The sequence below is a fragment of the Eubalaena glacialis genome, chromosome 6, assembly GCF_028564815.1.
Source record: "Eubalaena glacialis isolate mEubGla1 chromosome 6, mEubGla1.1.hap2.+ XY, whole genome shotgun sequence".
Classification (NCBI taxonomy): domain Eukaryota; kingdom Metazoa; phylum Chordata; class Mammalia; order Artiodactyla; family Balaenidae; genus Eubalaena; species Eubalaena glacialis.
In genome coordinates, this window is record NC_083721.1 from 66700579 (window position 1) to 66728396 (window position 27818).

Sequence of the window (27818 nt, forward strand, 5' to 3'; positions counted from 1 at the left end):
TGTTGCTCTGAGACCCTTCAAAAAGGCAGACCACAGAGCAGGGAGAGTATTTTCATAGTGGTAAAGGAAGGTAAGCCCCAGGGGCTTGGAGCAGCGGGAGAGTGGGAGGGTGACAGAGCAGTCGTCTGAGGAGCTGAGATGGAATAGCAGCGAAAGTGTGAGCGGGGCCTAGGGTCTGCGGACTTCTTGAGCGACCAGATGGCAAAGGGAACCTTACAAATGAGGCTTAGTTACCCAAATGAGAAGCCAGCTACGGAGTTAGCAAAATTTGCCCGTTAACATAACCTCATCTGTATCTGTAAGGTAGTGGGGGGACATTTGAGTTGTATATAAATGATTTCAGTAATAACTGCCCAACACTCCCACCCTCCAATTCAAAGTTCTCCTCATCGCATAATGATTCTGGGGTCATCTTAAGCATTTAGATTTTCCACATGTAGACTAGACAGACTGGACAGCCATTTCCTTGGGCTTTCAGGCCTTGGGACTTTATCCTGGTGCCCACCTCCGCCTGTATGGGATAGGCAGCAACCTGGAGCCAGAGCCAGGAGTCAGGGGATCTGAATTCTTTATTGGACAACCTATGTGCCAGCCATGATAGGTACTGGAAATAGATGAATATAAACGGTCTCTGACCTCAAAGTCTACTGAGACACATAGCAAATAGGAAATCATGATGCAATATAGTAAATGTTACGTTGCGAACTGAATCTAATCCTGTCTCCCAGACACCAGAGAGATCTTCCTGGCGCCGTGACTGACTCAGCTAGTCACTCTTATCAGTCACTTCCCGGGCCTTATCTATAGAATTCCAGCTATCAAATTCCAGAACTCTATTTACTGTATCCTACTAAAGAGTGTAACGATTTCTAATTACACCTAGAAAGGAATCAAGGATGGGTAGGGATTGGCAAAGAGAACATGTGACTATATTTGGTTGCTAGCAAAGATTAAGTGAATTACACAAACCAGTTTGAGAATATTTTAAATGCGTGCATTTTAATAAAAACTACACTTTGAAGCACATGTTAGTGGAGACTGAGTGACGGGAAATTATTGTTGGACTATCAAACAAACGCCTGGTAGAAATTCCAGAAATTGTCCTGCCTTTCGAGAAACAGTAGGCATACGAACTAAGGGGAGTAAAACCCATCTTGTGAAGCCCAGGGCCGATTTCTTTAAAAAGTGTTCTGGAAACCTCGGGGAAACTGGCACCAAGACCCCTCTTCAACGCCTCGGTCCTTTCCGAAAACCAGAATGGACCCCACCCAGCCCGGAGTCCGTGACAGGGTTAGTTGGGCTTGTATTTGCGCAAATTGCGTTCCCCTTTCCGTACTCCACTTGTAGTGAACACTGCACTTTCTTCACCTACATGGGGTTTCTGCCGTTTTAAATACGCTAACCTACTTTACCTTGCAAACACGTCTCACCGCCTGCAAACTGCCCAACACCCCCGTTTTCTTGGCGCAGGAAGACCAGGCAGAGAACGCCGGAGGCGGGGCCACAGGGCGCTGAGCGTGTCTACTCGCCGCCACCTCACTTCCGGCGGGCCGGCCCGGCACCGCAGAGGTCCGTCCCGCCTCCAACCGGAAGTGTGTTCGGCTCCGGTTCCGCCCTTGTTCCTCTTCTGGCCTTTGCCCTCGTTGGGGCGGGACTTCCTGTCTCGTGTGTCCAAGGTCCTCCAAAGTGAGGCCCGGCACTGAGGGCAAGTCTGTCAAGCGGTGTGGCGGCGGGTACGGCCGCGAATTAGCTCGGGCCTAGTGTACGGGTACTCGTCCACTCCTTCTTGCAGTTATCCTCTTTCTTCTCCCACGGCGCCTCCGGGAGGCCTTGGCTCCCTGAGCGCCCAAGCGAGTGTCTGTCGGCAGGTTCGTAGAGGGCCATGGAGGTGCGGCCGCCGGCGCCCCGGAGCTTCCTCTGCAGGGCGCTGAGTCCTTTCCCTCGGGTCTTTGCTGCCGAAGCTGTGGCCACCGATCCCAAGGCTCTTGTGGAAGACCAGAAGCTGCCTTTCTACGTCCCAGAACCCCAATACCCGGAATCCGGATGGGACCGCCTCCGAGAGCTGTTTGTCAAAGAGTAAAAGTGCCTACTGTCTGTGGGGAGGGGCTGCGAAGGAGGTGACCTGCTGCCTGGGTCATCTAGGGCGAAGGACCCCAGGGTGGTGGGATTTATTTTTACGGGACTTGGGGTTATAATATTTGTATTCCAAGTTTGTATCCTAACATTGCCATTTGGTAGTTCTGTTGATTGACAGACCGGTTTTCAGGTGGTAAGGGTGAGACTAACTGAAAGTCAGAGCTTTTAGGGGTTTTAGGGACTATAGTCTTAGCGTAATCCCCCGATTTTACAGATTAGAAGAATTGAACCAAGCTACTTAGTGATCCTAGAACCAACATCTGCAGGACTCCACTCCAGTATTCTTTTTCATGTTTCACTTGATCCCAAATTTTCATGAACAGCAGCCCTCCTCCTCGCCATAAAAGTGGAGGTTGGAGAGATAACAGAGAGTTGTAAAATTTTTATTCTGCCAATAAGGAATATATAAAAAATAGTAACAACTGTTGTCTCATCAGTTTATAAAAGAAAAGATATTAGCTGGATTCACAAATAAGGATGTTTCACAATAAAGAATAAATAAGCCTTTCAACTAACTTTAATGGAAACCTCAGGATAATTAGTTAATTTCATCATTTTTTAAAAAATTCATCACTTACTGGTGAAAAGTTAGTCCTCTCATGAAGTACGTTACTACATACTACACTGTGTTATCAAGTGGATAAATTAACATTTAAGTTTTATTATGTTGCTGAGATAGGGCAGGGGAGCTGGTGGAATTGTATTTAATTACTTTATTTAGTTTCATCATCTCATTTTAAAGATACCGAGGCCGCCCTTCTCATTGGTCGTTCCAAAATTTGAGATACCTGTGAACGATCCTGTGTAGTACACAACAGAAAAGTGCTATTTTGATCAGCTTTATAAACAACAGAATGATGAGCTGAAAGAGATTTGGAAGATGATTTAGTGTGACTTTCATTCTCCCTTCCATGTCATGGGTGAGGAAACCTAGGTTCAGAGCGATTGTGTTCTGGCTGCAGGTCACTTAGCAGTGGATGACAGAACCAGAACCACAACCCCATTGCTGTTACTTATAGGCCAGGTCCTTTCCGCCACTGTGCCTTGTTTGTTCACCGTTCATTAGCTCTTAGGGCCAATCATGTAACTTCGTAGAGCCTCTATCGATAAAATGAAGAAAAATATCACCTATGTCATGGAATTTTTCAGAGGATGAGAAAGAGGAAAGCATATGCATTTCCTGGCTTGTTAAATCTTAAGCTCTTTTACATTTACTCTTTTCTGAGTTCTACCAGTTTTTATGTAAATGTTTTTGGTCCTTATTCATTATAAAAGATAAAATATAAAGTTCAGCTTATAGCAGTTTTTCCTCTTGATATAGGAATTAGTTTTCTCAGAGATTTTATTTAGGTTTCTCTCTTGTATATGCAGGAACTATAAAAACTTACTGATTCTGATTTCAGAAATGTAGTGGTTGTTATTGGCAATTAGAATTAAATACTTGTACAGCCTCTGAAGAAAGCAAGTTAGTAATGTAAAAAATTAACATTTAGTAGTTTACTTATGTACGAGGGCCATTATTTATAGTAACTGAACACTTACAAACTTACACTTACAAACTTAGCTATTTCTTAGAGCAATTTCCAGAGGACATCTTGGAAGCTCCAGTATGGGTTCTGGTTTCTTATGCTTTTGAGAGTAATAGATTGGATGAAATGGTAGTTTTTCCCTGTTATTTTAGGTTTGTCTGTGTTGCCCACTGCATAGTGAGCTTTCTTATTCAATGGTCTTTAATAGTACAGGCCCATCTGAGCCATAAAAATTAAATATTCAGAAAGATAAAGTTTTGATTTTTTTTTTTACATCTAGGAATTCATTCTGGCCTATGTTGTCCTAAAATCTCATAAGCTCGTGTAATTTCCAAAAGTTATCTAAAAATTCAAAAAGGGAAATATTGATCTGTACATCCAGTTCACAAATTCTTTCTGTTTACAGGGATATAGTAGAGCTGTAATAGTCATCAAATAAAATAACCTTAAAAAAAAACCTTTTTATTGGAGTATAGTATGCACCTAGAAAAATGTACATAAGTATACCAGTCAGTGACTTTTCACAAACCAAACATAGCTGTGTATGCAGCCCCAAGACTGTTAACAGCATCCCAGAATCTCCCTCTGGTGCCCCTTCCCTGTCACTGCCTTCCCAAGAATAACCACTAGCTTAATTTCTGAAAACATAGATTAGTTTTGGCTGAGATTTGAGCTACTTGTAATGTAATTATTTAATTCATCAGAAGATTTAACTGGTTCTGCCCATCATGAAAAGTGTAGCCCTTTTAGCATTTAGGATAATTCTGATCATACTGTCTTTTGACGAGAGCAGTATGCATAAACTAATCCCAAACAACACTGTCTTTTTGATGTTTTAGTGAACAGCAGAGAACGTCAAAAGAACTTCAGGATATTTACAAGGCGGCAATTTCAGCAGGCATCATTGGCTGGGCATATGGGGGTATACCAGCTTTTATTCATGCTAAACAGCACTATATTGAGCAGAGCCAAGCAGAAATTTACCACAACCAGCTTGATGCAGTGGTATGTACTGGTGTTCTAATAGTATTTGAGGGCACGCCAATTTAGCTGTTCCTTTTACACTTAGTCATCTAGTTAGGTGGTAGGGTTGAGAAGGTTTAGGAAACAAAGTCTGTACTTGACAACAATGGAAGTACTAATGCTAAAGTGCATACACAAGCCTCGTCAGACCACTTTTCTTATCTTCAGAATTGATCACTTGTTTTTTGAGGCTTTTTTTTTGAAATTGTGTCAGACTTAAAAGTTGCAAAAGTAGTACCAGTGTCCCACAGTATCCAAGGGGGATTGGGATCCAAGGACTCCTGCGGATACCAAAACCTGAAAATGCTCAAGTCTTTTGTATAAAAAGGCACAGTACCATAGACCCCCCCCCATATTCATGATTCCACATCCTCAGGTTCCAAATCTGAGGATACAGAGGGCTGACTATACAAAGAATTCCTGTATACCTTTCAATCAGATTCTCCAAATGTTAAAATTTTACGACATTTGCTTTCTTATTCTCTCTCTGTATAAGACATACTATTATATTTTTGTGAACTGCTTGGGAGTAAGTTATAGACACAATGAGTGCTTCAGCATGCATTTCCTAAAAACAAAGACATTTTCTTACATAACCACAATATTATTATGCAGAGCAAGACATTAACACTTATAGAGTACTGTTATCTTACCTATGGACTTTATGTAAATTTTGCTAGTTGTCCCACTAATATAATTTATTTTAAAAGTAAACAATTCATTAAAAAAATTTTTTTCTGGTCCGGGATCTAATACTGGATCAGGTGTTGCATTTGCCTGTCATGCCTCTCTAGTCAGTCTCCTTTAATCTGGAACAATTTTTCTGTTGTTCTTTGACTTTCATGACTTCGATATTTTTTAAGACCATGGTCCATTTATTTTATAGAATGTCCCTCAGCTTGGATGTTTGATGTTTTCTTGTGATTAGATTTCACTTATGTGTTTTCGCAGGAATACCCTAGAACTGATGTTGTATTCCTCAGTAAGTAAGGATAAGAAGCACAAGATATCTATTTGTCCCTCAACTGGTGATGCTTACTTTAGTCACTTGGTTAAGATGGTCCCTGCCAGGTTTATCCGCTGTAAAATTACTATTTTTTTCTCTTTGTAATTAATAAGTGTCTTATGAATACTTATTAGCTACTTTGAGACTATGCCAATATCCTATTTTTCATCAAATTTCTAGCCTCTAGTTTTAGTATTCAATGCTGATTCTTGCCTAAAGCAGTTATTACTGTGGTGGTTGCCAAATGGCCATTTTCTAATTCCATCATTCCATTTATATTTATTGGTTAGTATTCTGCTGTAAGGAAGAGCTTTCACTTTCCCTCTATTTATTTATTTGTCCATTTATCTATTTATAATTTATTTATTCAGTGTGGGCTCATGGATTCTTATTTTATTCTGTAGTTTTATAATCCATTATCATCATTTATTTTGATACTCAAATTGGCCTGGATTTGGACCATTGGAGCCCCTTAACGCTAGCTCCTGTGTCCTTTTGATATGTCCCCATTACTCTTTGAGCACGCCTTTACTTTCTAAAAGGCACAGCAGGGTGTTTCTGGTCCATCTTTTACTTTTTAAGCACCAGCCCTGGCATAAGCCCATTTCACCAAGGAGCTATAGTTTCTTTGAAAATGGTATTTAAAAACCAAGTTCTAGTGCTAGGTATGCTCACTGCTACTGAGGTATCATGGCTTCTAGGCTCTAGGCAGATAGAGTTAGGAAATGTGTATGTGTATGTATGTGTGTGTGACTTATATACACATTCATGCACATTTCTATTATCTATTTTTATATTTATCTACCCATTTATTAAAACCCATGAGTTCGCACTGATATACCTTTCAGAGAGGTTTTGACTTGCCCAATATCATATAGTAGTTAAGACTACACTTAGGGATTCTGTCACGTTCTTTAAAAATCTTGGCTTCACCCTCACGATATTATGCCAGACTTGCTTCATTGTGGTCTAGTGAAAATGAGTTGTGGAAACAGACAACCTAACTTCCAGTTCTGACTTTATTCCTTATTGGCTGAGAAAAACTTCCTCTCTATGTTTTAGTTAAAACTAAAACACCTGCTTGAAGAAAATGTAAAGATTAAATGAGGTAATATGTTAACAATTTTTACATAGAAGGTGGTCAATAAAGATTAAGTTTTTTTTTCTTCCTTTCCTCCTTTCCTGCACATCTGTATTACTTTAATCCTTACCCTTTACAGTTTACTCTGTGCTTCTTTATTTTGTGTTTTTCTTTTCCCCACAATTTCTTGAAAAAAAGTATGTCTGATACTGATTTTATGTCTGTCATAGTGTTTGTTATATAGATTCTTAGTTGCTACTTAATTGATGGATTACTTGTTTGACACTGCATCTCTTAGTTTCTTTTACACCTCCTGATAGAATACGATGTACATGGCATTTTCACTTAAGTTTCAGTACTTAAAGAATGATATTTCTAGACATTTTCCTATTGTTTCTATGTGTTTAGGTCTCCCTACTTAATGCCTAGCTGACATTCCTCCACCACATTTTTAAAATAGGGAAAGTGTCAAGGTGTCTCAGAACCTCACAGCCTCTTTATTAACTTTAGCAATCTGCACATCGTGCTGCCACACGAGGCTTCATCCGGTACGGCTGGCGCTGGAGTTGGAGAACGGCCATGTTTGTAACTATATTCAAGTAAGTTCTCTGAATTGTGATGAACGGTCTTGGGTATTCTTTTAGGAGCACATTTTTTGAGCAGTGGAATTATAAAATTTGAACGCCCATATAAAAGTGATTCATGATACCTTTTTCTTAAGAACTGTTTTCTATTTACCTAAAAGATTGGTTCAGTTGTACTTTTGTATGCATGGATGAAGGTCTGCCAGCTAATACCAAAATAGATACAGGGTTGCTAAGTCAGAGGAATTCTGCAGAACTCTTCTTTACGTTCTGTTGCTTATTGGCATATTAGCAATCTGAAACACACTGAAGGAGCCTAGACTAGCACCAGGGATTGACATAGTAGGCTCTTCTAAACTAATATGTATCACTTTAGTGAAAGTTACAGTCAAGAAGGTAAATGAGATATGCTTTAAATTATGTTTTCCTCCTCCTCCCTTCTTCTCAGTACAGTGAACACTGGTCTAAATGTGTACCGAAATAAAAATGCCCTAAGCCATTTTGTCATTGCAGGAGGTAAGACATTTTTGTTTTGTTTACATTTTTCAATCTCAAATATGGTTTAGGAAATATGTAAGGACTTATAAGTCATGGCTACTGAATTCTTTGGTTGGCTTCTCATCACATCTCATTCAACATTCATGCAAAATGTATGGAAAACGTTGTGCTTGGTCCTTGATGTACTTGTTGAACAAAACAGATAAGGTCTTTGCCTTCATTGAGTTTTATCATCTAATGTGGATGGGAAAAAACACGTTGCTAAGATAGAAAGTAACAAATAGGTGGGGCAGTGGGATCTAATGTGGACAGGGTGATCGAGAAGACCTTTCTTCTTTTTTTTTTTTTTAAACATCTTTATTGGAGTATAATTGCTTTACAATAGTGTGTTAGTTTCTGCTGTATAACAAAGTGAATCAGCTATACATATACATACATCCCCATATCTCCTCCCTCTTGCGTCTCCCTCCCACCCTCCCTATCCCACCCCTCTAGGTGGCCACAAAGCACCGAGCTGATCTCCCTGTGCTATGCAGCTGCTTCCCACTAGCTATCTATTTTACATTTGGTAGTGTATATATGTCCATGCCACTCTCTCACTTCATCCCAGCTTACCCTTCCCCTCCCAGTGTCCTCAAGTCCATTCTCTATCTCTGTGTCTTTATTCCTGTCCTGCCCCTAGGTTCTTCAGAACCTTTTTTTTTTTTTTTAGATTCCATATATATGTGTTAGCATATGGTATTTGTTTTTCTCTTTCTGATTTACTTCACTCTGTATGACAGTCTCTGGGTCCATCCACCTCACTACAAATAACTCAATTTCGTTTCTTTTTATGGCTGAGTAATATTCCATTGTATATATGTGCCACATCTTCTTTATCCATTCATCTGTCGATGGACACTTAGGTTGCTTCCATGTCCTGGCTATTGTAAATAGAGCTGCAGTGAACATTGTGGTATATGACTCTTTTTGAATTCTGGTTTTCTCAGGGTATATGCCCAGTAGTGGGATTGCTGGGTCGTATGGTTGTTCTATTTTCAGTTTTTTAAGGAACCTCCATACTATTCTCAACAGTAGCTGTATCAATTTACATTCCCACCAACAGTGCAAGAGGTTTCCTTTTTCTCCACACCCTCTCCAGCATTTATTGTTTGTAAATTTTTTGATGATGGCCATTCTGACCAGTGTGAGGTGATACCTCATTGTAGTTTTGATTTGCATTTCTCTAATGATTAGTGATGTTGAGCATCCTTTCATGTGTTTGTTGGCAATCTGTATATCTTCTTTGGAGAGATGTCTATTTAGGTCTCTGCCCATTTTTGGATTGGGTTGTTTGTTTTTTTGATATTGAGCTGCATGAGCTGCTTGTATATTTTGGAGATTAATCCTTTGTCCAATGATTCATTTGCAAATATTTTCTCCCATTCTGAGGGTTGTCTTTTGGTCTTGTTTTTGGTTTCCTTTGCTGTGCAAAAGCTTTTAAGTTTCATTAGGTCCTATTTGTTTATTTTTGTTTTTATTTCCATTTCTCTAGGAGGTAGGTCAAAAAGGATCTTGCTGTGATTTATGTCATGGAGTGTTCTGCCTATGTTTTTCCCAAAGAGTTTGATAGTGTCTGGCCTTACATTTAGGTCTTTAATCCATTTTGAGTTTATTTTTGTGTATGGTGTTAGGGAGTGTTCTAATTTCATTCTTTTACATGTAGCTGTCCAGTTTTCCCAGCACCACTTATTGAAGAGGTTGTCTTTTCTCCATTGTATATTCTTGCCTCCTTTATCAAAGATAAGGTGACTCTATGTGCGTGAGTTTATCTCTGGGCTTTCTATCCTGTTCCATTGATCTATATTTCTGTTTTTGTGCCAGTACCATACTGGAGAAGACCTTTCTAAGGAGGTGACATTTAAGCTGATACCTGAAGAATGGGAAGGAGCAAGGCTTGCAACGAAGAGTAGCCTAGGCAGGGAGAACGTCAAGGGTGAAGGCTCTAAGGTTTCTCAAATGCAGGATGATATGACTGGAACATAGTGAATAAGGGAAAGAATGGCTTGAGATGAGATTGGTAAGGTGAAGTAGAAAGGAGCCAGATTTTTCATGGTAAGAGATTGGATTTTATTTTAAAGCTCTCTGCCTCTGGTAGATAATGCCCTCTTTAAAATGAATGTTTAAAAAAAAAAAAAATGTTGAACATTTTCATTACATTTCCAGTACAAATCCAGTACATTTCCAGAAATGTAAATGAAGTTTACTGCGTATACATGCAAACACTCACTAATTCATGTACATTCTGTCACATACAAAAACATACATATACTGCACATATCAGTTTTTTACTTTTTATTTGGAAATAATTTCAAGCTTATGGAAAGTTGCAAAAATAAAATACAAGGAACACCATGAGCAATACCCTTTAGTACTGATATTAGTCATTAACATTTTTTTTTAACTCCACCCCCACCCCCCCACCCCCCCACCCAGCTGCATGGCTTGCAGGATCTTAGTTCCCCGATCAGGGAATGAACCTGGACCCTCGGCAGTGAAAGCACAGAGTCATAACCACTGGACCACCAGGGAATTCCCAGTTATTATTAACATTTTAGCCCATTTGCTTTATCACTTGTGCTCTCTTTTATTTTGGGTGCACTCTTTCTTTCTCTGTGTATACACACACAGGCAAACGCACATATACGTAATTTGAGCTTAACGTTTTAATGAAAACATTTAAAAATATAAAACTAGAAATAGGCATTAATAGCATTGTAGCAGCTAGAACTTGCCCTGTTTTAACTTGTGAACATTTTTACATGGATATTCTGTAGGCTCAAGTGCCTATATCCGAACCAAACTCTTTGTCTTTCTGCCCCTACTTGCAAATTTACTCCTGTTACATGTTCTCTGTCATCTGTTAAATTCCAAAACTGGAAATCAGTTAATGATGTGGTTCTGCCCTTTATTTCCCCTTTCCAGACTTCTAGTTCTATCAGTCTTTTTTTTTATAAAAAATTTATTTATTTTATTTATTTATTTTTGGCTGCGTTGGGTCTACGTTGCTGTGCGCAGGCTTTCTCTAGTTGCAGTGAGCGGGCTTCATTGTGGTGGCTTCTCTTGTTGAGCGTGGGTTCTAGGTGTGTGGGCGTCTGTAGTTGTGGCACGTGAGCTCAATAGTTGTGGCTCGCAGGCTCTAGAGCACAGGCTCAGTAGTTGTGGCACACGGGCTTAGTTTCTCCGTGGCATGTGGGATCTTCCCAGACCAGGGATTGAACCTGTGTCCCCTGCATTGGCAGGCTGATTCTTAACCACTGTGCCACCAGGGAAGCCCTGGTTCTATCAGTCTTATTCCTTAAATATATATGGACTCTCTCACCTTCTCTTTGTTCCCACTGCTACTACAGGTCTTCCCTGTTTCTAATCTTGGTTTGCTTCACCTCTACTGTTATCTGACTTTTTTGAAATATGAATAAGATTTTAACACTTTTCTGCTTCAGATTCTTCCATTGTTTCCCATCACTCTAGTGTCGATTCTTGACCTGACCTCCATGCACCACTGTTGCCCAAAACTTATAATGTACTTGGATTTCTCAAACCCAGCATATTCTTGCTTTATAAGAATTCTTGCTTGAATCCACCTTCCAACTCCCACAACTAATTTCATTCAGCTCTATACTTAACCTGTCTTTCAAGTTTCACTTCATCTGTCAGCTTCAGCTTCCCTAGAGGGTTCTCCTAGCTCACATTTTCCTATCTTAGGTGCCTTTCCCCTGTGTTCTCACAGTTCACTGTAAACAGTTTTATCAAAGCATTTATAACACTATGTTGTAGCTGTTTACTTGTTTTGCTTCCCTACTAGACGACTTACTTGAATTCAGAGAAAGTGTTTGCCTTTTATTTCACAATTGTTTAACATATAGCAGGGTAGAATAAAGGTTTCTTGATTGAATGTAAATATTAGTAAAATAAAAATAGAAAAATATATCTGATACAATATATATTTTTATCTCAAACCAGCAACCAACATTAAAATTAATGGTATAGGGCTTCCCTGGTGGCGCAGTGGTTGAGAATCTGCCTGCCAATGCAGGGGACACGGGTTCGAGCCCTGGTCTGGGAAGATCCCACGTGCCGCGGAGCAACTAGGCCCGTGAGCCACAACTACTGAGCCTGCACGTCTGGAGCCTGTGCTCCGCAACAAGAGAGGCCGCGATAGTGAGAGGCCCTCACACCGCGATGAAGAGTGGCCCCCACTTGCCACAACTAGAGAAAGCCCTCGCACAGAAACGAAGACCCAACACAGCCAAAAGTAAATAAATAAACTAATTAATTAAAAAAAAAAATTAATGGTATAACACTAATTTATCCTGAAGTCAGACTCAGGTAAGGATGTCTTCCCTCACCAGTATTATTTGGCATTGGTCTGGACATTCATAAAAGTATATTCAACATCTAGAATGCCTCAGTAAGGAGCTTGGCAAATCCTCTCCCTCAAAAGTAATAATAAAACTGGACAAAATTATCAAAAGCAACCATTTAAAGATTCTGAGAATTGACCAGAGGCACACAACAAATTGAGAAGCATTTATTCAAGAATTTCTACTGAATCTCAGTAAGGACAGTGGGAGTAGTCTGTAGTGTTTCAGCTTGGGGCTGGTTCCACCTCCTAACACCCAGCTCCATGATGTAGAAGTTCCATCAGGGCAGGGCAGGGCAGGCTGGGAGGAACAACACTTCTGCTGTTTGAGGTGACTGACTTGATATGGAGCAGAGCACAGAAAATTCCATGCCTAAGGGTGTTGCTGAAAACAGTAGCAAACAGTTAAGGAAGGACAGTATCACACAGCTAACCTGAGGCTTTGATGTTGTTTGGGGCAAGCAATAGACTGGCAGATGAGGCAGAATCTTACCAGGGATGTCCAGGGAACAAGAAAGCCAAAGAGGACTTTAGTAAGATCTTACTAATCCCCAGAACTCCAGAAAGTTACCTGTATGTGTAAGCACACTCAGGAGAGACTGGTAAGGGCCCTAGCAAGCTACTTATCTTTGGTTAATTGTGAGGCCTCGTGAACACAGAAAGTAAAAGCCAGAAAGGATTTATAAACTGCCTAAACCTTGAGTGCATTCTTCAAGCCACAGACAGATCCACTGGCAAAAGGTAGCAGCCTTACTGGCTTAAGATGTGTAATCACAACCTCTGACAAATCATTGACTGACTACCAAGCTGGTATGATTCCTAGGAAGCCAAACATAAAAATAAAAACTGAGTAGAGACTTCTGTGGCTGCACTCTACAAAAACAATAACAACAAAAAACAAAGACTCCACAGAATTGGTACAGGCAAATCACTACATACGCAAAGAACCACAGCCATGCCCCTGGGTAGGGAGATGTCCCAACTCCAGTGTTGCTATAATTTATTACCTAAAATGCCAGGTTTTCAAAAACAACAAAAATGTCACACACACACACACACACACACACACAAAAATGTCACACAATATACAAAAACAGGAGACTTAAAAAAAAGCAGTCACTGGGTATGTCTCTGACAGAGGCCATCTATTGGACATAGCAGACAAAAGACTTCAAGCCATTTTAAAAGAAAAGTGTGATGACAATTACCATATAGAAAATATCAATAAAGATAGAAATTATTTAAAAAAGAAATGAATATTCTGGAGTTGATAAATACAATAATGGAAATTAAAAATTCACTGGAGAGGAGGCACTCAACAGCTGATTTGAGAGAGCGTAAGAGAATCAGTGATCTTGAAGATAGATCAATATAGATTATCTTTTATCAAGGACAGAATTTTTTAAAATGAAGACAAATGAACAGAGCCTCAGAGATCTATGGGACACAATCAAGAATACTAACACATGGATAATGGAGAGGAAAGAAAGAAAAGGGAAGAAAAAGTATTTTAGGAAATTATGGCCACAGACTTCCCAAATTTGATGAAAAACATTAATCTACACATTCAAGAATCTCAACAAACTCCAAGAAGAATAAACATGAACAGATTCACACTTAGACATATAGTAGTTACACTGTTGAAAGATAGAGAAAAATCATGAAAGCAACAAGAAAAAAACTCATACTGGAATACCCAATAAAATTAACAGCTGACTTCTCATCAGAACAGTGGAAGCCAGAAGGCAGTAGAATGACTAAGTGCTGAAAGGAATAAACTGTCAATCAGTAATTCTATATCTAGCAAACCATCCTACAAAATTGAAGGCAAAAGACGTTGGCAGATGAACGAAGAGAATTCATTGCTAGCAGACCCGCCTTAGAAAAACATTAAAGGAAGTTCTTCAGGCTGGAAGGAAGTGATATCATATGGTAACTTGATTCTACATGAAGAGCATTGATAAAGATAATTATATAAGTAATTCTTGAAGGCAGTATAAATACATATTTTCTTCTCTTAACTGATCTAAAAAAGTTACATAATAATAAAATTGAAGTGTTGGACATATAACATTTAAAGCTATATGTTATGTTAATAGCACAAAAGAGGGGGAAGGAATGGACTTATATTGGAGCAATGAAATGACACCAAATAGTTACTTGGCTCCACAGGAAGAAATGAAGATTACTAGAAATGGTAAATACATAGGTTAATCTGAAAGAGTTTGTGAATCAGTTGTTTCCACTTTCTTTTCTTAACTGTTTTTATTATTATTTTACACAACCATTTAACCCTATTAAAATACATATGGTTGTGTAAAATAATAATAACATTGTATTGTTTTTAAACATATATGCATAACATAAATGACAATAATAGCACAAAGAAGGGAGAGGAGTGGAGCTGTATTAGAACAATGACAATAATAGCACAAAGAAGGGAGAGGAGTGGAGCTGTATTAGAACAATGTTTCTACATTTTACTGGAATTAGTACTGATCTGAAGTAGACTGTGATAAGATGCATAGTATAATCCCTAAAGCAAATAATAAGATAGTAACTTTAAAAAATAGTAACAAGGTCAAAAAGGAATTAGATAATATAGAAAACAAATAGCAAAATGGCAGATCTAAATCTAACCATATCAATAAAAACATTAAAACATGAATGGATTAAACATTCCAATCAGTAGGGATTGTCCAACTGTATTTTAAAAAGAATCCAACTATATGCTGTCTACAAGAGACATATTTTAGGTTTAAAGGAACAAATTAGTTGAACATAAAAAGATGGACAAAGATATACTGTGCAAACAGTAAGAAAAAGAGCTTGAGTGACTATACTAGTATCAGGCAAAATAGACTTTAAGACAAAAGTGCTAGAAGACAAAGAAGGACATTTTATAATGTTAAAAGGGACAATCCACCAAGAAGATACAACATTTAGAAACATACGCATCTAACAACAGAGCTCCAAAATACATGAAGCAAACACTTTGAATTGAGAGGAGAAATAGACAACTCAATCAGTTGCCGGAGACTTTCACAGTAGCTGGAGACTTTAATACTCCACTTTTAATAATGGATAGAACAACTAGAGGGAAAATCAACAAGGATAGAGAAGACTTGAACACTTATCAATCTACATGACACAGTAACATCTCTAGAACACTCTATCCAGCAATAGCAGAATTTTCATTCTTTTCAAGTGCACAGGGGACATTCTCTAAGCTAGACCATATGCAAGGCTATAAAACAAGTCTCAATAAATTTAAAAGGATTGAAATCTCACAAAGTATGTTCTCTGTCCTCAATGGAATTAAACTAAAAAGAAATTGGGGGAAAATCACAAATATTTGGAAATTAAACAACACATTCATAAGTAAACCATAAACCAAGGAGTAATCACAAGGTAAATTTAAAATATTTTGAGCTGGATGAAAATGAAAGCACATTATATTAAAATTTATGAGGTGCAGGGACTTCCCTGGTGGTCCAGTGGTTAAGACTCCACACATCCAGTGCAGGGGGTGCAGGTTCGATCCCTGGTCAGGGAACTAAGATCTCGCATGCCGCAGTGTGGGAAAAAAAAAAAAAAATTATGAAGTGTAGTCAAATTAAAATAAGAAAGATCTCATATGAATAATCTAAGCTTCCACCTTTAAAAACTAGAAAATGAAGAGCAAAATAAACCTAAAGTAAGCAGGCAGAAGGAAATAATAGAATTAGAATGACACTCAATGAAATCAAGAGAAAAATCAATGAAACCAGAAGTTGGTTCTTTGAAAAGAGCAACAAAATAGACAATCCTTTAGCAAGACTGACCAAGGGGAAAAAAAAAAGATACTAATTACCCAAATTTGCTCAAGAAGAAATAGAAAATCCCTATAGCCCTATAACAAATTGATAAACTAAATATTTAATTAAAATCTTTTCACAAAGTAAAGTCCAGGACCAAATGGCTTCCCTGGCTATCAATATTATCCTAAATACCAAAGCCAGATGAAGATAGACAACTAAACTACAGATCACTATCCCTCAAGAGTATATACACAAAAATCCTTAACAAAATATTAGTAACCAAATCCAGCAACGAATAAAGATTATAACCATGACCAAGTGGAACTTATTTAAGGAATTAAAGTTTAGTTAGAAAACGCATTTGACAAAAGTCCAACATTCATGATAAAAACTCTCAATAAACTAGGATTAAAAGGGACCTTCTTTAACTTGATAAAGATTATCTATGAACAGCAGCTAACATATTTAATGGTGAAAGACTGAATGATTTCCTTAAGATTTAGAACAAGACAAGTAGATGAATACACTTGTATTTAGCATTATACTGGAGACTTTAGCCAGTGCATTCAGGCAAGAAAAAGAAAGAAAAAAAATCCAGATTGAAAAAGACTGTTCACAGAAATACGGTCCTGTGTAACAAAGAGCGTGACTCCATTTTTTATGTTTGGCTTCTGGCAGCTTCTAAACCCCACCACTCCTCCTCCACCACCGCCCTTTTTAAATAAATTTATTTATTTATTTTTGGCTGCGTTGAGTCTTCGTTGCTGCACGCGGGCTTTCTCTAGTTGCGGCAAGCAGGGGCTACTCTTCATTGCAGTGCGTGTGCTTCTCATTGTGGCTTCTCTTTTGTGGAGCACGGGCTCTAGGCGTCTGGGGTCAGTAGTTGTGGCTCACGGGCTCCAGAGTGCAGGCTCAGTAGTTGTGGCGCATGGGTTTAGTTGCTCCGAGGCATGTAGGATCTTCCCAGACCAGAGCTCGAACCTGTGTCCCCTGCATTGGCAGGCAGATTCTCAACCACTGCGCCACGAGGGAAGCCCCTGACCCCCTTTTTAATAAACAGTTTTTTAGAGCAGTTTAGGTCCACAGCAAAATTGGGCAGAAGATAAAAGATTTGCCATCTACTTCCTCCCTGCTGCATACACATAGTCTCTCCGGCTATTAACATCCCAGTACATTTGTTACAATTGAAGAACCTAAATTGATACATTATCACCCAAAGTCCTCTTTACCTTAGGGTTCACACTTGGTGTTTTACATTCTATGGGTCTGGGGAAATGTATAATGACATATGTCCACCATTATGGTATCATAAAAAGTATTTTCCCCCCTAAAAATCTGTGCTCTGCCTGTTGATCCCCATGCTCCACCCTCAACCCCTGGCAACCATTGATCTTTTTAACTATCTCCATAGTTTTGCCTTTTCCAAAATGTTGTATAGTTGGAATCATACAATATGTAGCTTTTTCAGATTGGCTTCTTTTACTTAATAATATGCATTTAAGATTCCTCCATGTCTTTTCATGAGTTGATAGCTCATTTCTATTTAGCGCTGAATAATGTTCTTTTTCTGGATGTACCACAGTTTATTTTTCCATCACCTGTTGAGGACATCTTGGTTGCTTCCATGTTTTGATGATTATGAACACAGCTGCTATAAACACCTGTGTGCAGGTATTTGTAGACAGAAGTTTTCAACTCTTGTGTCATTGCTGGATGGTATAGTAAGAGTATGTTAGTTTCATAAGAAACTACCAGTCTTCCAAAGTAACATTACCATTCTGCATTCCCACCAGGAATGAATGCAAGTGTCTATTGCTTCATATCCTCACCAGCATTTGATGTTGTCAGTGTTCCAGAGTTTGGCTATTCTAATAGGTTTTTAAAAAATATTTTGTTTGGATAAGAAGCCTAGAAAAAAAGACCAGATTTTTTGCTGTCTCTGGATAATGGAATTAAAGGTGATTTTTGTTCTTGTTAATTTAAAAATTTAGAAAAGACGGGGACTTCCCTGGCGGTCCAGCAGTTAAGACTCCGCACTTCCAATGTAGGGGGCGTGGGTTTTGATCCCTGGTCAGGGAACTATGATCCCACATGCTGCGCAGCACAGCCAAAATATTAAAAAAAAAAAAAAAAAAAGTTAAAGAATTGGATAGCTGGGTATGCTGGATGCTCTAAATGCATAGTCTATAAAATAATAATAGGGTATTACAAACAACTTCATATCATCATTTGAAAATTTTTTTTTAATTTAGAAAAGTTAAAACAATGAATATGTAGTACTTAAATAAGAACTATAAACCTCAAATGTTAATTTTAAAATTGTTACCACCTGAAGTGTCATTCGTTGTGTTGTACGTAGTGAAAGAGGAAAATGAATGGACATCTTGGGTGTACAGTCTTAGTGGGAAGGAAAGAGGACCTATGCCCCGGCCACCAGGTGGCGTTGTAGGCCAACTGCCCACTTGCAGGCCTGCTTGAGAGGTGTAGCGTAGCAGTACAGAAAGGTGAGGCTGGGGGAGGACATGAACTGCAGGGGCTAGTGAAGGTTTTGTTATTTATTTGGGGAAAACTTTCCTTAAAGAAGGAAGAAATGAAAGAGGTGGAAGTGAAGAAATAACAGATTTTTAAGGCGAGGTTGGCAAAAATGAAGCAGAATGAGAAGAGGCTGGGTCCATAGAACCGACTGAGCAATTCTGTTTGTAAAAGGAACGTTTCTTCATTTGAACCTGCAGAGTGGATGAGAAGCTGGCTGTATTGGCATTTTAGATTCAGGAAATCTAGGTTGTGGTGGTATATTTATGTTGGGTTCAAAAAGCTTACTTGGAGATTTATGTCCTTCTTATGGAGGAACATTTTTAAATGGAACTCTGGTGTTTAAAGATGATTTAATATTGCCCTTTGTTTGTTTCTTTTAAAATAGCTATCACTGGAAGTCTTTTTAGAATAAACTTAGGCCTGCATGGTTTGGTAGCTGGTGGCATAATTGGAGCCTTGCTGGGGTAAGTGTTAACATGGTTTGATTCTAAATTAATATAATTTCATTAATGCCTTCTCTGTTAAAAATTGCAATCATTTCTAAAGAACAAATTTAATACTTAGAGCCTATAAAAGGTCTCTAGTCTTGTATTAGCAGTAGCTTTGACTGTCCAATTCTGATTGTACCCCAGTTGTTGATTTTACTTCCAGTTTTCACTGGATAAAAACTGTTTAAATATCTCTAACACCTGAAACTATTTGAGGTTTGAGCAAAGGTACTTATAAGCAGCAGGAAAAAGGAATAAGAAACAGTTAACAAGCACATTCTATAAAAAAATTTGGGGTTAGGTTTTGTTTGTTTAGTTTAATAAACTTTAAGAATTTTCTTCTCCAACTTTTTACTTTGAAACATTTCAAACCTGTAGAAAACTTGAGTGAATTGAACACTGAACACCCATATAACCCTTTACTTAGATTCACCAGTTGTTAATATTTTTCCATATTTGTTTTCTACCTCTCTGTTTATGTGTGAGACATGTGTATATTTCCTTTTCTATTTTTTTTTCTTTTGGTTAAACCATTTGAAGTATTTTAGACCTCATAATTCTTCAGCCCTGAATACATCAGCATGTATTTCCCAGGATGAAGAACATTCTCCAATGATATCACAGTACAATTATCACAATAAATAATTTAGCATTGATTGATTGAATACTGTTTAAGATAGGGTCCATATTCAAAATTCCTCAGTTATTACAATAATGCCATATATATATAATTTTTTAAAATCCAGGATCTAATTGTTGCATTTCGTTGTTATGTCTCTTTAGATTCCTTTAAGCTAAAACAGTTCCACTGCCTTTTTTTTTCCCAGAATATGTCTCAATTTTGTTTGATTATCCCCTCATGATTAGATTTAGGTTTAATGTTTTCACCAAGAATACAACATAGGTGAGGTTGTGTCCTTCTCAGTGTATCACATCAAGAGACATATGTCACCCATTGTAAGTGATGTTAACTTGGTGTATTAGTTTTCTGTTGCTGTGTAACAAATCACTACAAACTCAGAAGCTTCAGACACCACGCATTTATTATATGGGGTTGGTCAAAAAGTTTGTTCGGGTTTTTCCATAACATCTTACAGAAAAATGCAAATGAACTTTTTGGCCAACCCAATATCACTTTTCTGTAGGTCAGAAGTCTGGGTAGGCTCAGATGGGTTCTCTGCTTAGTATTCAGAAGGCCAAAATCAAAGTGTTGGCCAGGCAGGTTCTTACCTGGAGGCTCTGTGGGAAGAATTTGTTTCTATAAAATTCAGGTTATTGACAGAACCCTGTGGCTGTAGGCCTGAAGTCCCCGTTTCCTGGCTGGCTGGCTGGCTGTCAGGCACCACCTTGTTCCTAGAGACATCCACATTCCTTCTCACGTGCCCCCTCCATGTTCAAACCAGCAACCAGCATGTTGAATCCTTCTCATACTTTTAATCTCTCTGACTTCCATTCTGCCACCAACTGGAAAAAACTGTCTCCTTGCAAAAGGTTCACCCAGATAATCTCTTTTTTGATTAACTCAGATTCAACTGATCAGTAACCTTAAGTACATCTGTAAAATCCATTTTGCCATGTAACAATTTAATCATGGGCATAATATTTCATCATATATTCATAGTTGAGAAATTAGGGCAGGAAATTTTGGGGGGCTATTTTAGAATTCTGCCTACCACATTTGGTATCTACTAAATTTCTCCACTGCAAAGGTATCTTTTTCCCATTGTGCTTAATAAGGAATCTGTGGGGTGAGACTGTGTAAATAGCCCGTTCTCCAGATGTCTTTCTTCTAGTGGTTTCAATGATCCATTGATGATCCCTAATGTAATCAGTTATTGTAAAAGTTGCGAAGTGTTGATTTGCTAGTTCTGTCATTTCTTCTGTTTTTATTAGTTGGCGTTTATCTGAATAGAAGAGTTCTTTCTCCCTTACCCTCCCTTTTTCTACCCCACTTTGGGGAGGAAACACTGTAACTTTATGGATTCTTTTTTTTTTTAATTAAAAAATTGTTTTAAAATTCAACATATTATAATCTATTGCTGATGTTTTTGTTGTATTGTTAATATACCAGCTTGGTTTGAAGGGAAAAATTGCTGAAATTAGCCGCAAAAATTTTTTTTTATTGAGGTAAAAAAAACACATAACATAAAAATTACCATCTTAACCACTTTTAAGTGTACAGTTCAGTAGTGTTAACTATATTCACATTGTTGTGCAACAGATCTCTAGAACTTTTTCACCTTGCAAAACTGAAACTCTGTACCCATTAAACACTAATTCTCCCTTCTCCCACCCCACAGCCTCTGGCAACCACCTTTCTACTTTCTGTTTCTGTGATTTTGACTACTCTAGGTGCTTCTTATTAGTGGAATCATATAATATTTGTCCTTTTGTAACTGGCCTGTTTCGCTTAGCATTATGTACTCAAGGTTTATCCATGTTGCACCATGTGACAGGATCTTCCTTTTTAGGACTGCATAATATTCCACTGTATATACAGTACCACATTTTCTTTATCCATTCATCATCAATGAACATTTCCACCTAGCAAAAATAATTTCTAAAATGTGGTTACAACTTAAGTTGTAACCAGAAGGAATTTAAGTTGTGTCAGAGTCAAAAACTTCTCTTTGAAAACACGAACCAAACCCTCTTCATTACTGTAATAATTATTATCTAAATCAGTTTCTCTATTGGTAACTGTTCGCATTCTGGGCGAGACAGTTGTGCCAGACTCTTGAATTTTAGGATGTTTTGGCGGCTTCAGCCCCAAAAGCCAGTAGCATCCTTCCCTCAATACCCTCCACATTTCTTGTCCCTTAAGGGGCTCTGGCACCATTCCTGGTATTAATTTCATTTCTGAGAAACCTTCAGTATAAAGCTATTTACTAGAACTTGTCATAAATATATTTTTTCGTGGTTTATTTATCATTCATGATAAAAATCAGAGCCAATTTATAGACCTGTTGTTTTTATACCAGTTAAATTTAGGAAGTTGCAATGATTGTTTTTCCTATTGTTCAGACCAGGAAGGAAATTATCTTAATATTTTTTTATTTGACAAGGACACTTTAATTATCAAATGTTCCTGTACCTGTCAGTGAGCAAGTGGCTCGTTTGGTGCTGCTCGCGCCTTAGCAGAGACACTCATGTTTCGCGTGGTTAACAGCTCTTTCTCCTAAGCATTCCCTCTGCCTCCCCCTCAGCACTCCTATAGGAAGCCTGTTGATGGCACTTCAGAAGTACTGTGGTGAGACAGTTCAGGAGAGAAAACAGAAGGATCAAAAAGCACTCCAGGAGCTGAAACTGGAAGAGCGGTAAGGAGCATGTTAAGACTGGGGTGTCTGGCTTTCCTATCCGTGGACAGTGGTGCCCTCTGAAATAAGTACTCTAAATTGCCGCTCAGTTCAAAGAGTTTCTGTTTACTGAGTCCTTCACCTGGCACCTTACCTGGTCTTTTAATCCTTTTTAATTAAGGAGAATGGAAAACTGAAAGACACTAATTGAGAATCTTTCCTTAGATACATTTTTTTTTTAAGTTAAAATGTTGTAAATCTCATTTGATTGCATATTTTTTCTTTTCCTCTGTTTTTCACTGCATAGGAAATTACCTAAAGGAAATAAACAGCAATGAGTGAGCTTTACTTGGCTTTATTTAAAAGATGATATCCTTGTTTACACATACGTCTATGAACAATACTGAGCATGTTAGGCCTCCACATTCAAAGATTCTGCTTCTTGCTGTGGACGCAATAGGCATTAGGTAGATATAGTGGCTGTTCATGGACTAGATGCCACTGAGAATGATACAGACTGTCACCTGTTTATCTAGTCACTCCTTGGGGTCCAGCAATAGCAGACTAAATGCTAATTCTTTTTAAGATCATCATAATAGGCTGCCATCTAGCACTTTGGTACAAATGATTCTCATGGTTCTGCTTCCTGGCCACTAAGATGACATCTGCTGCTGCTACTTTGGTAGTTTGGTAGATAAGCAGTCTTCTTTTTCCCATGGTTTTATTTGAAACTTCCATTTGTGCTACACACACACACACACACACACACACACAGACACAGACACACACACGGAAATTCTTAATATCTGTAGATCTGTTGTCCAAGGACAGGTGCCATAGGAGAAAAAGCATTGATTTTAGAGCCAATGAAACCTTGAAAACAAACCTTAAATCCCAGCTAGACTATTGATTAATTCTGTGACCGTAGATGTTTTCCTTAACTTCAAGCACTCAGTTTTCTCAGCTGTTCTAAGGGCAGAATCACACCACAGTGTTCAACATATGTTTGTTTTGTTCTGTCTTCTTCTCCATAGTAAGAAGGTGAGTGAGATATGCAGCTCTCTAGGTTCTAGGATAAAGTACTTAAAATTCTGAATGCCAACATAAAATTTGATATTATGGAGAGTTAAAAGCATGAAAGTATTAGCTTATTTCTAGCCCTTTAGGTGTCCTAAGAGACTTCTTTTTTAAAAAGGAATCTTTGAGAAAGGAGTTGGAAAAGTAAGGAAAATATCTGGTTATTTGAATCTGATATAGGAAGTTATAGAAGAATTAACATTTGGAAAAATATGAACAAATAATAATTGTATTCCAATCAGAAAAAAAGGAAACCAGAAAAAAAAAAAACTAGAGAAGTTGGTCAGTTATTTAGAGATGGAAAACCTCAAGAATGGGTAAAAACAACAACTGGAAAGGAAATAGTGTCAGAAGTGTATAGGTTATTTATATATATATACATATATATAATATATATGTGGTATTTCTGAGGACAGTTAATAAATAGTTAAGAACCTTTTATATGTCTGCTTCTTTGCTTGAAAATAACTACAGTATAGAGAAATCAACAAAGTGAGAATCTAGAAAATTGACATAATGAGCAGAAAATACAGAACATTGGCTGTATTTTCCATAGAGCTATGAAAGAAGATATGGTCAAATCTGGTTATGAAGAGTTGAGAAGAAAGTCATAGGTGACCCTGATAATCACTTAAAGAAAGGAAGACACTAATAGTTGACTTGGAGAAAGAACTGATCTGTTATTTGGAAATTAGATTTTTTAACTCCTAGTAAATATATGTCTGTAGTGTTGCCCTATGTGACTTTTCCGTACTGAGATTACCAATGTTATAACCTTTGTGCATGTCCCACAAGGTGTGTCAACAGAGAGTTTAACAGAGTGGCAGGGGGTTTCACATCCCCCCTGGGCCCTGAGGGCAAGAGGACAGATTGGTTTCGAGGCTCACACCTTAGCTCAGGGTGCTTCAGCAACTGCATGTCACCCCTTCGAGAACTCTGGAATATCTTAAGGATCAGAGCTACTGCCCTGGCAATGTCCACGTTGGTAATGTGACACTCCTGGCTGGCTTGTAAGTGGAACAGGTTAGGAGAGAGAAGAAAGTCATTGTATTTGAAGTGCAAGGAGCAATGTTTGCTCACAAGTTGTAAGGGAGTATAAGACAAACACTATCTTTCTAAAAAAAATTCTCTCTAAAAACCAAAGAAATAGAGCAGTACTTGATATATCCTTCTTGTTCTTTGATTACAGGAAAGCCAGACTACACTTTACTGAGCTCCTCCCTGAAGAAATTGAAAGTAATTTACAGAAAAATCGATCCAAGGACGATGCTAAGAAAATTGAAGCACTGCTAAATCTTCCTAGAAACCCTTCGTCAGCAGATAAACAAAACAAAGACTGAACATGCTCTGGACTTAAAACTCATTGGAGAGTTGAAAGGAGCTATGTCGCCACGTCCATTGAATGCCAGTTGATTGGACTGCTGACAGATGTAAGCACTGGCATCTGTAGTGGCAGTGACTTGCTCTTACTTTTTTTTTTAACCAAGAATTGGGCTATTGTACTCTTACTTTACTCATCCTTAAATTTAAGTACATACTTGTATCTACATTGATCTATATATTTGACATTATATCTATATTGATTGACCAATATAGATTTCTTTTCCCTGGATTATGCAATAGTAAATTAAGATTTCCCAAAAGATTAAAGTTGAATTGTACAGGTTGTAAATTTATTCTTGTAGCCCTTTAAAAGAGTACTGCAGGGATCACTAGGAGAAGGAGAGGAGGGAACCAGGTAAGGCAGATGGTCTGTGAAACCCTTGTGCCCTTGAGTCCTAGAAACAGTAAGGACCTAAATGTGTAGTCATGTTTGGTTCTGTCTTAATAAAAATCAAAGATGGTTCCTGTGCCATTTAAAATAATATAAAACTTAACAAAAAGGAAGTAGATAAGCATTATTAAAGAAACAACCCGACCTTGTTTCCTCTCTCAGTAATGCTGACAAAGTATCTCTGCTGTAGTATACAAGAGTTACTCAGAACAGATACACTGTCTCTACACTCCAGGAGCTTGCTGCCTGAGAAGGAAGCTGCCCTGCAGATTATAACTTTTACTAAATGAGAGGTGAGAATGACTGAATTGAGTGTACTGAGAGGAAAAAACTGCTAGTGCTTTGTTTTGGGGTTAGACCTCTTGGTTCCTACTCTGAAAATACTGTTGTTCACGTGAGCAGGGTTTGTGAAGCAGCCTAGAGTAGGGACGAAAGCCGTGGGCTCTGGAGGCAGAACAACTGGCTTGGAATCTCAGCCCTGGAGCTTCGCAGCCATGTGACCTGCAGCCAAGCCATTTTACTTTAAGTCTCAAGTTTTCTCATCTGTCAAATGAAACAGTATCTACCTCAGAATGAGTATTAAATGAAACGATGTTTGTAAAACATAGCACAATGCCGTGGCACACAGGGCATTATCTAACAACAGGTATTAGCAGTTAAAAGGATACGCACCAGCACATTTTCACCATGATTTACATATTATTGCCACACTCCCAAAAGCATGTTTTTCTTAATTATCCAATTGATAAATTGCTGACAAATTGGCGCTTAGTCAATCTGTTTATTGTTTTATTCACAACCACATTGAGATTAAATCCTTCAACTTATAAAATTATATGGTTGGTTTTAAAATAATTTTATTCATATCACAAAAATATCAGAATAATAAAAGTAAAAAATACTACTCCTTGAAAAAATAGTAGTAACACATTTATTAAATGTAATAAGCAATAATTTACTATAATTTATTTAAAGTACAAGTAAGCTGTCTCTTAGGTTTGTACTGTTTTGTGGTTACTTCTAGAGGTCTCCTTTTGATCATGTCCAAGGATTATGAATCTTAACTAAATGTGGCAGTTCCTGGTGTGGTTTTTTTTTTTGGTTGCTGTTTGTTTGTTTAAATTCTTGTAATTTTGTTCTATGAGCAACCATTTAAAAGTGTACCTCTGTTCCTTAGACTATATAGAGTAATCTAGCCCCTTTACAGCTACCAAAATTAAATGTTTTAAATCCAGCCCCATTTGAGAAACTTGGTCAACTTGCTGTGCAACTCCAGATTTTCAAATGAGAATGTCTGATTGCCCCAGGTTAAGTCACATCCACTCCTGGTCCAATGAGCATGGAAGGCAATTTCAGAGAAAGAGGAGTCATGAGTTAAGTAATGCAGGAACAGCAGTTGGCCACTTCTTTCTTTTCAATTCTCTGCTGATGTCAGAGGGATCCAGAAATATCATGGAGGAAAAGCCACATTAGGGATCTAAGGAAGCCCTATGGAGTGCTATTTTCATTACTTCAATCAATTTCTGCTAAAGACAGCTTACTCTTTAGTACATACACAATAAAACCTATCTCATTTTAAATGAGAACCTTCTCATAAAGATTTTACAAATGAGATTAAACTAGCATAAAGCCATTTAAGGAGAGTATCAGTCCAATGTGAACTAAACAAATTATCACTCTCCAACCTTACTATTGCTTTGAGGTGTAAGTCCCCTACATACCAACATTCAAGTTGTGAACTGTTTTTTTTGTTTGTTTGTTTTTTTATGCTCCCTGTACATTCACAGTAATTATTTTGGAATCTAGTCTTTGTTTTCAGATTCCTGGGGGATATTTTTCTTTTTTAAAAAAAATTATTTATTTATTTATTTATGGCTGCATTGGGTCTTCGTTTCTGTGCGAGGGCTTTCTCTTGTTGCGGCAAGTGAGGGCCACTCTTAATCGCGGTGCGCGGGCCTCTCACTATCGTGGCCTCTCTTGTGGAGCACAGGCTCCAGACGCGCAGGCTCAGTAATCGTGGCTCACGGGCCCAGCCGCTCCGCGGCACGTGGGATCTTCCCAGACCAGGGCTCGAACCCGTGTCCCCTGCATTGGCAGGCAGATTCTCAACCACTGCGCCACCAGGGAAGCCCTATTTTTTTTTTTAATTTAACTAAAAATAAATTTTAATTCCTTTATATGTCTTTGAAGTAACCAAATAGATATGCCAATTTTTATTACAAAAATGAACTTATGAAGCTGTTTTCATTTGCAGTTACTTTCTAGAACAAGTTATTGGTTAGTTCATAAATTTTAAATAGAAAAAAAGTTTGTGTGTGTTTTGTACACATGCACAACTTTTGCTAAATCTTTTCTTAGAGAAGTTTGCATTTTCCTCCTTAACAGTTTATTGGTTGCGTCAGTCTTAACCACAGAGGTTAGCAGTGTGTATTAAGTATTTTGCTATGCCCTTGTTCTCTAATACAGTATTTACTTTGGCTTACCAACTTTTTTCCAAGGAATTATCAAGAAGCATTCATCTGGGCTTTTCATAGTATTGATTTATTTTTTAGTTGCTCCTATTAAAAGAAAAAAACCAGTTCAATAAAA

General features: G+C 38.0%; 1 protein-coding gene across 2 annotated transcripts; it reads left to right on the plus strand.

Moving 5' to 3' along the window:
• Positions 1-1645: 1645 nt before the first annotated feature.
• On the plus strand, positions 1646-26036 carry TIMMDC1 (translocase of inner mitochondrial membrane domain containing 1). Of its 2 annotated transcripts, none has more exons than XM_061193131.1 (8): positions 1646-1768; positions 1869-2076; positions 4505-4670; positions 7286-7374; positions 7808-7875; positions 18980-19058; positions 22289-22399; positions 24645-26036. In XM_061193131.1, exons 2-8 carry the CDS (start codon positions 1883-1885, stop codon positions 24793-24795), a joined length of 858 nt encoding a protein of 285 aa, XP_061049114.1. In that variant the 5' UTR covers positions 1646-1768; positions 1869-1882; the 3' UTR covers positions 24796-26036. The 2 variants fall into 2 exon arrangements, with proteins under 2 accessions (XP_061049114.1, XP_061049115.1); XM_061193132.1 differs by having other exon boundaries at positions 1646-1762.
• The last annotated feature ends 1782 nt before the right edge of the window (positions 26037-27818 follow it).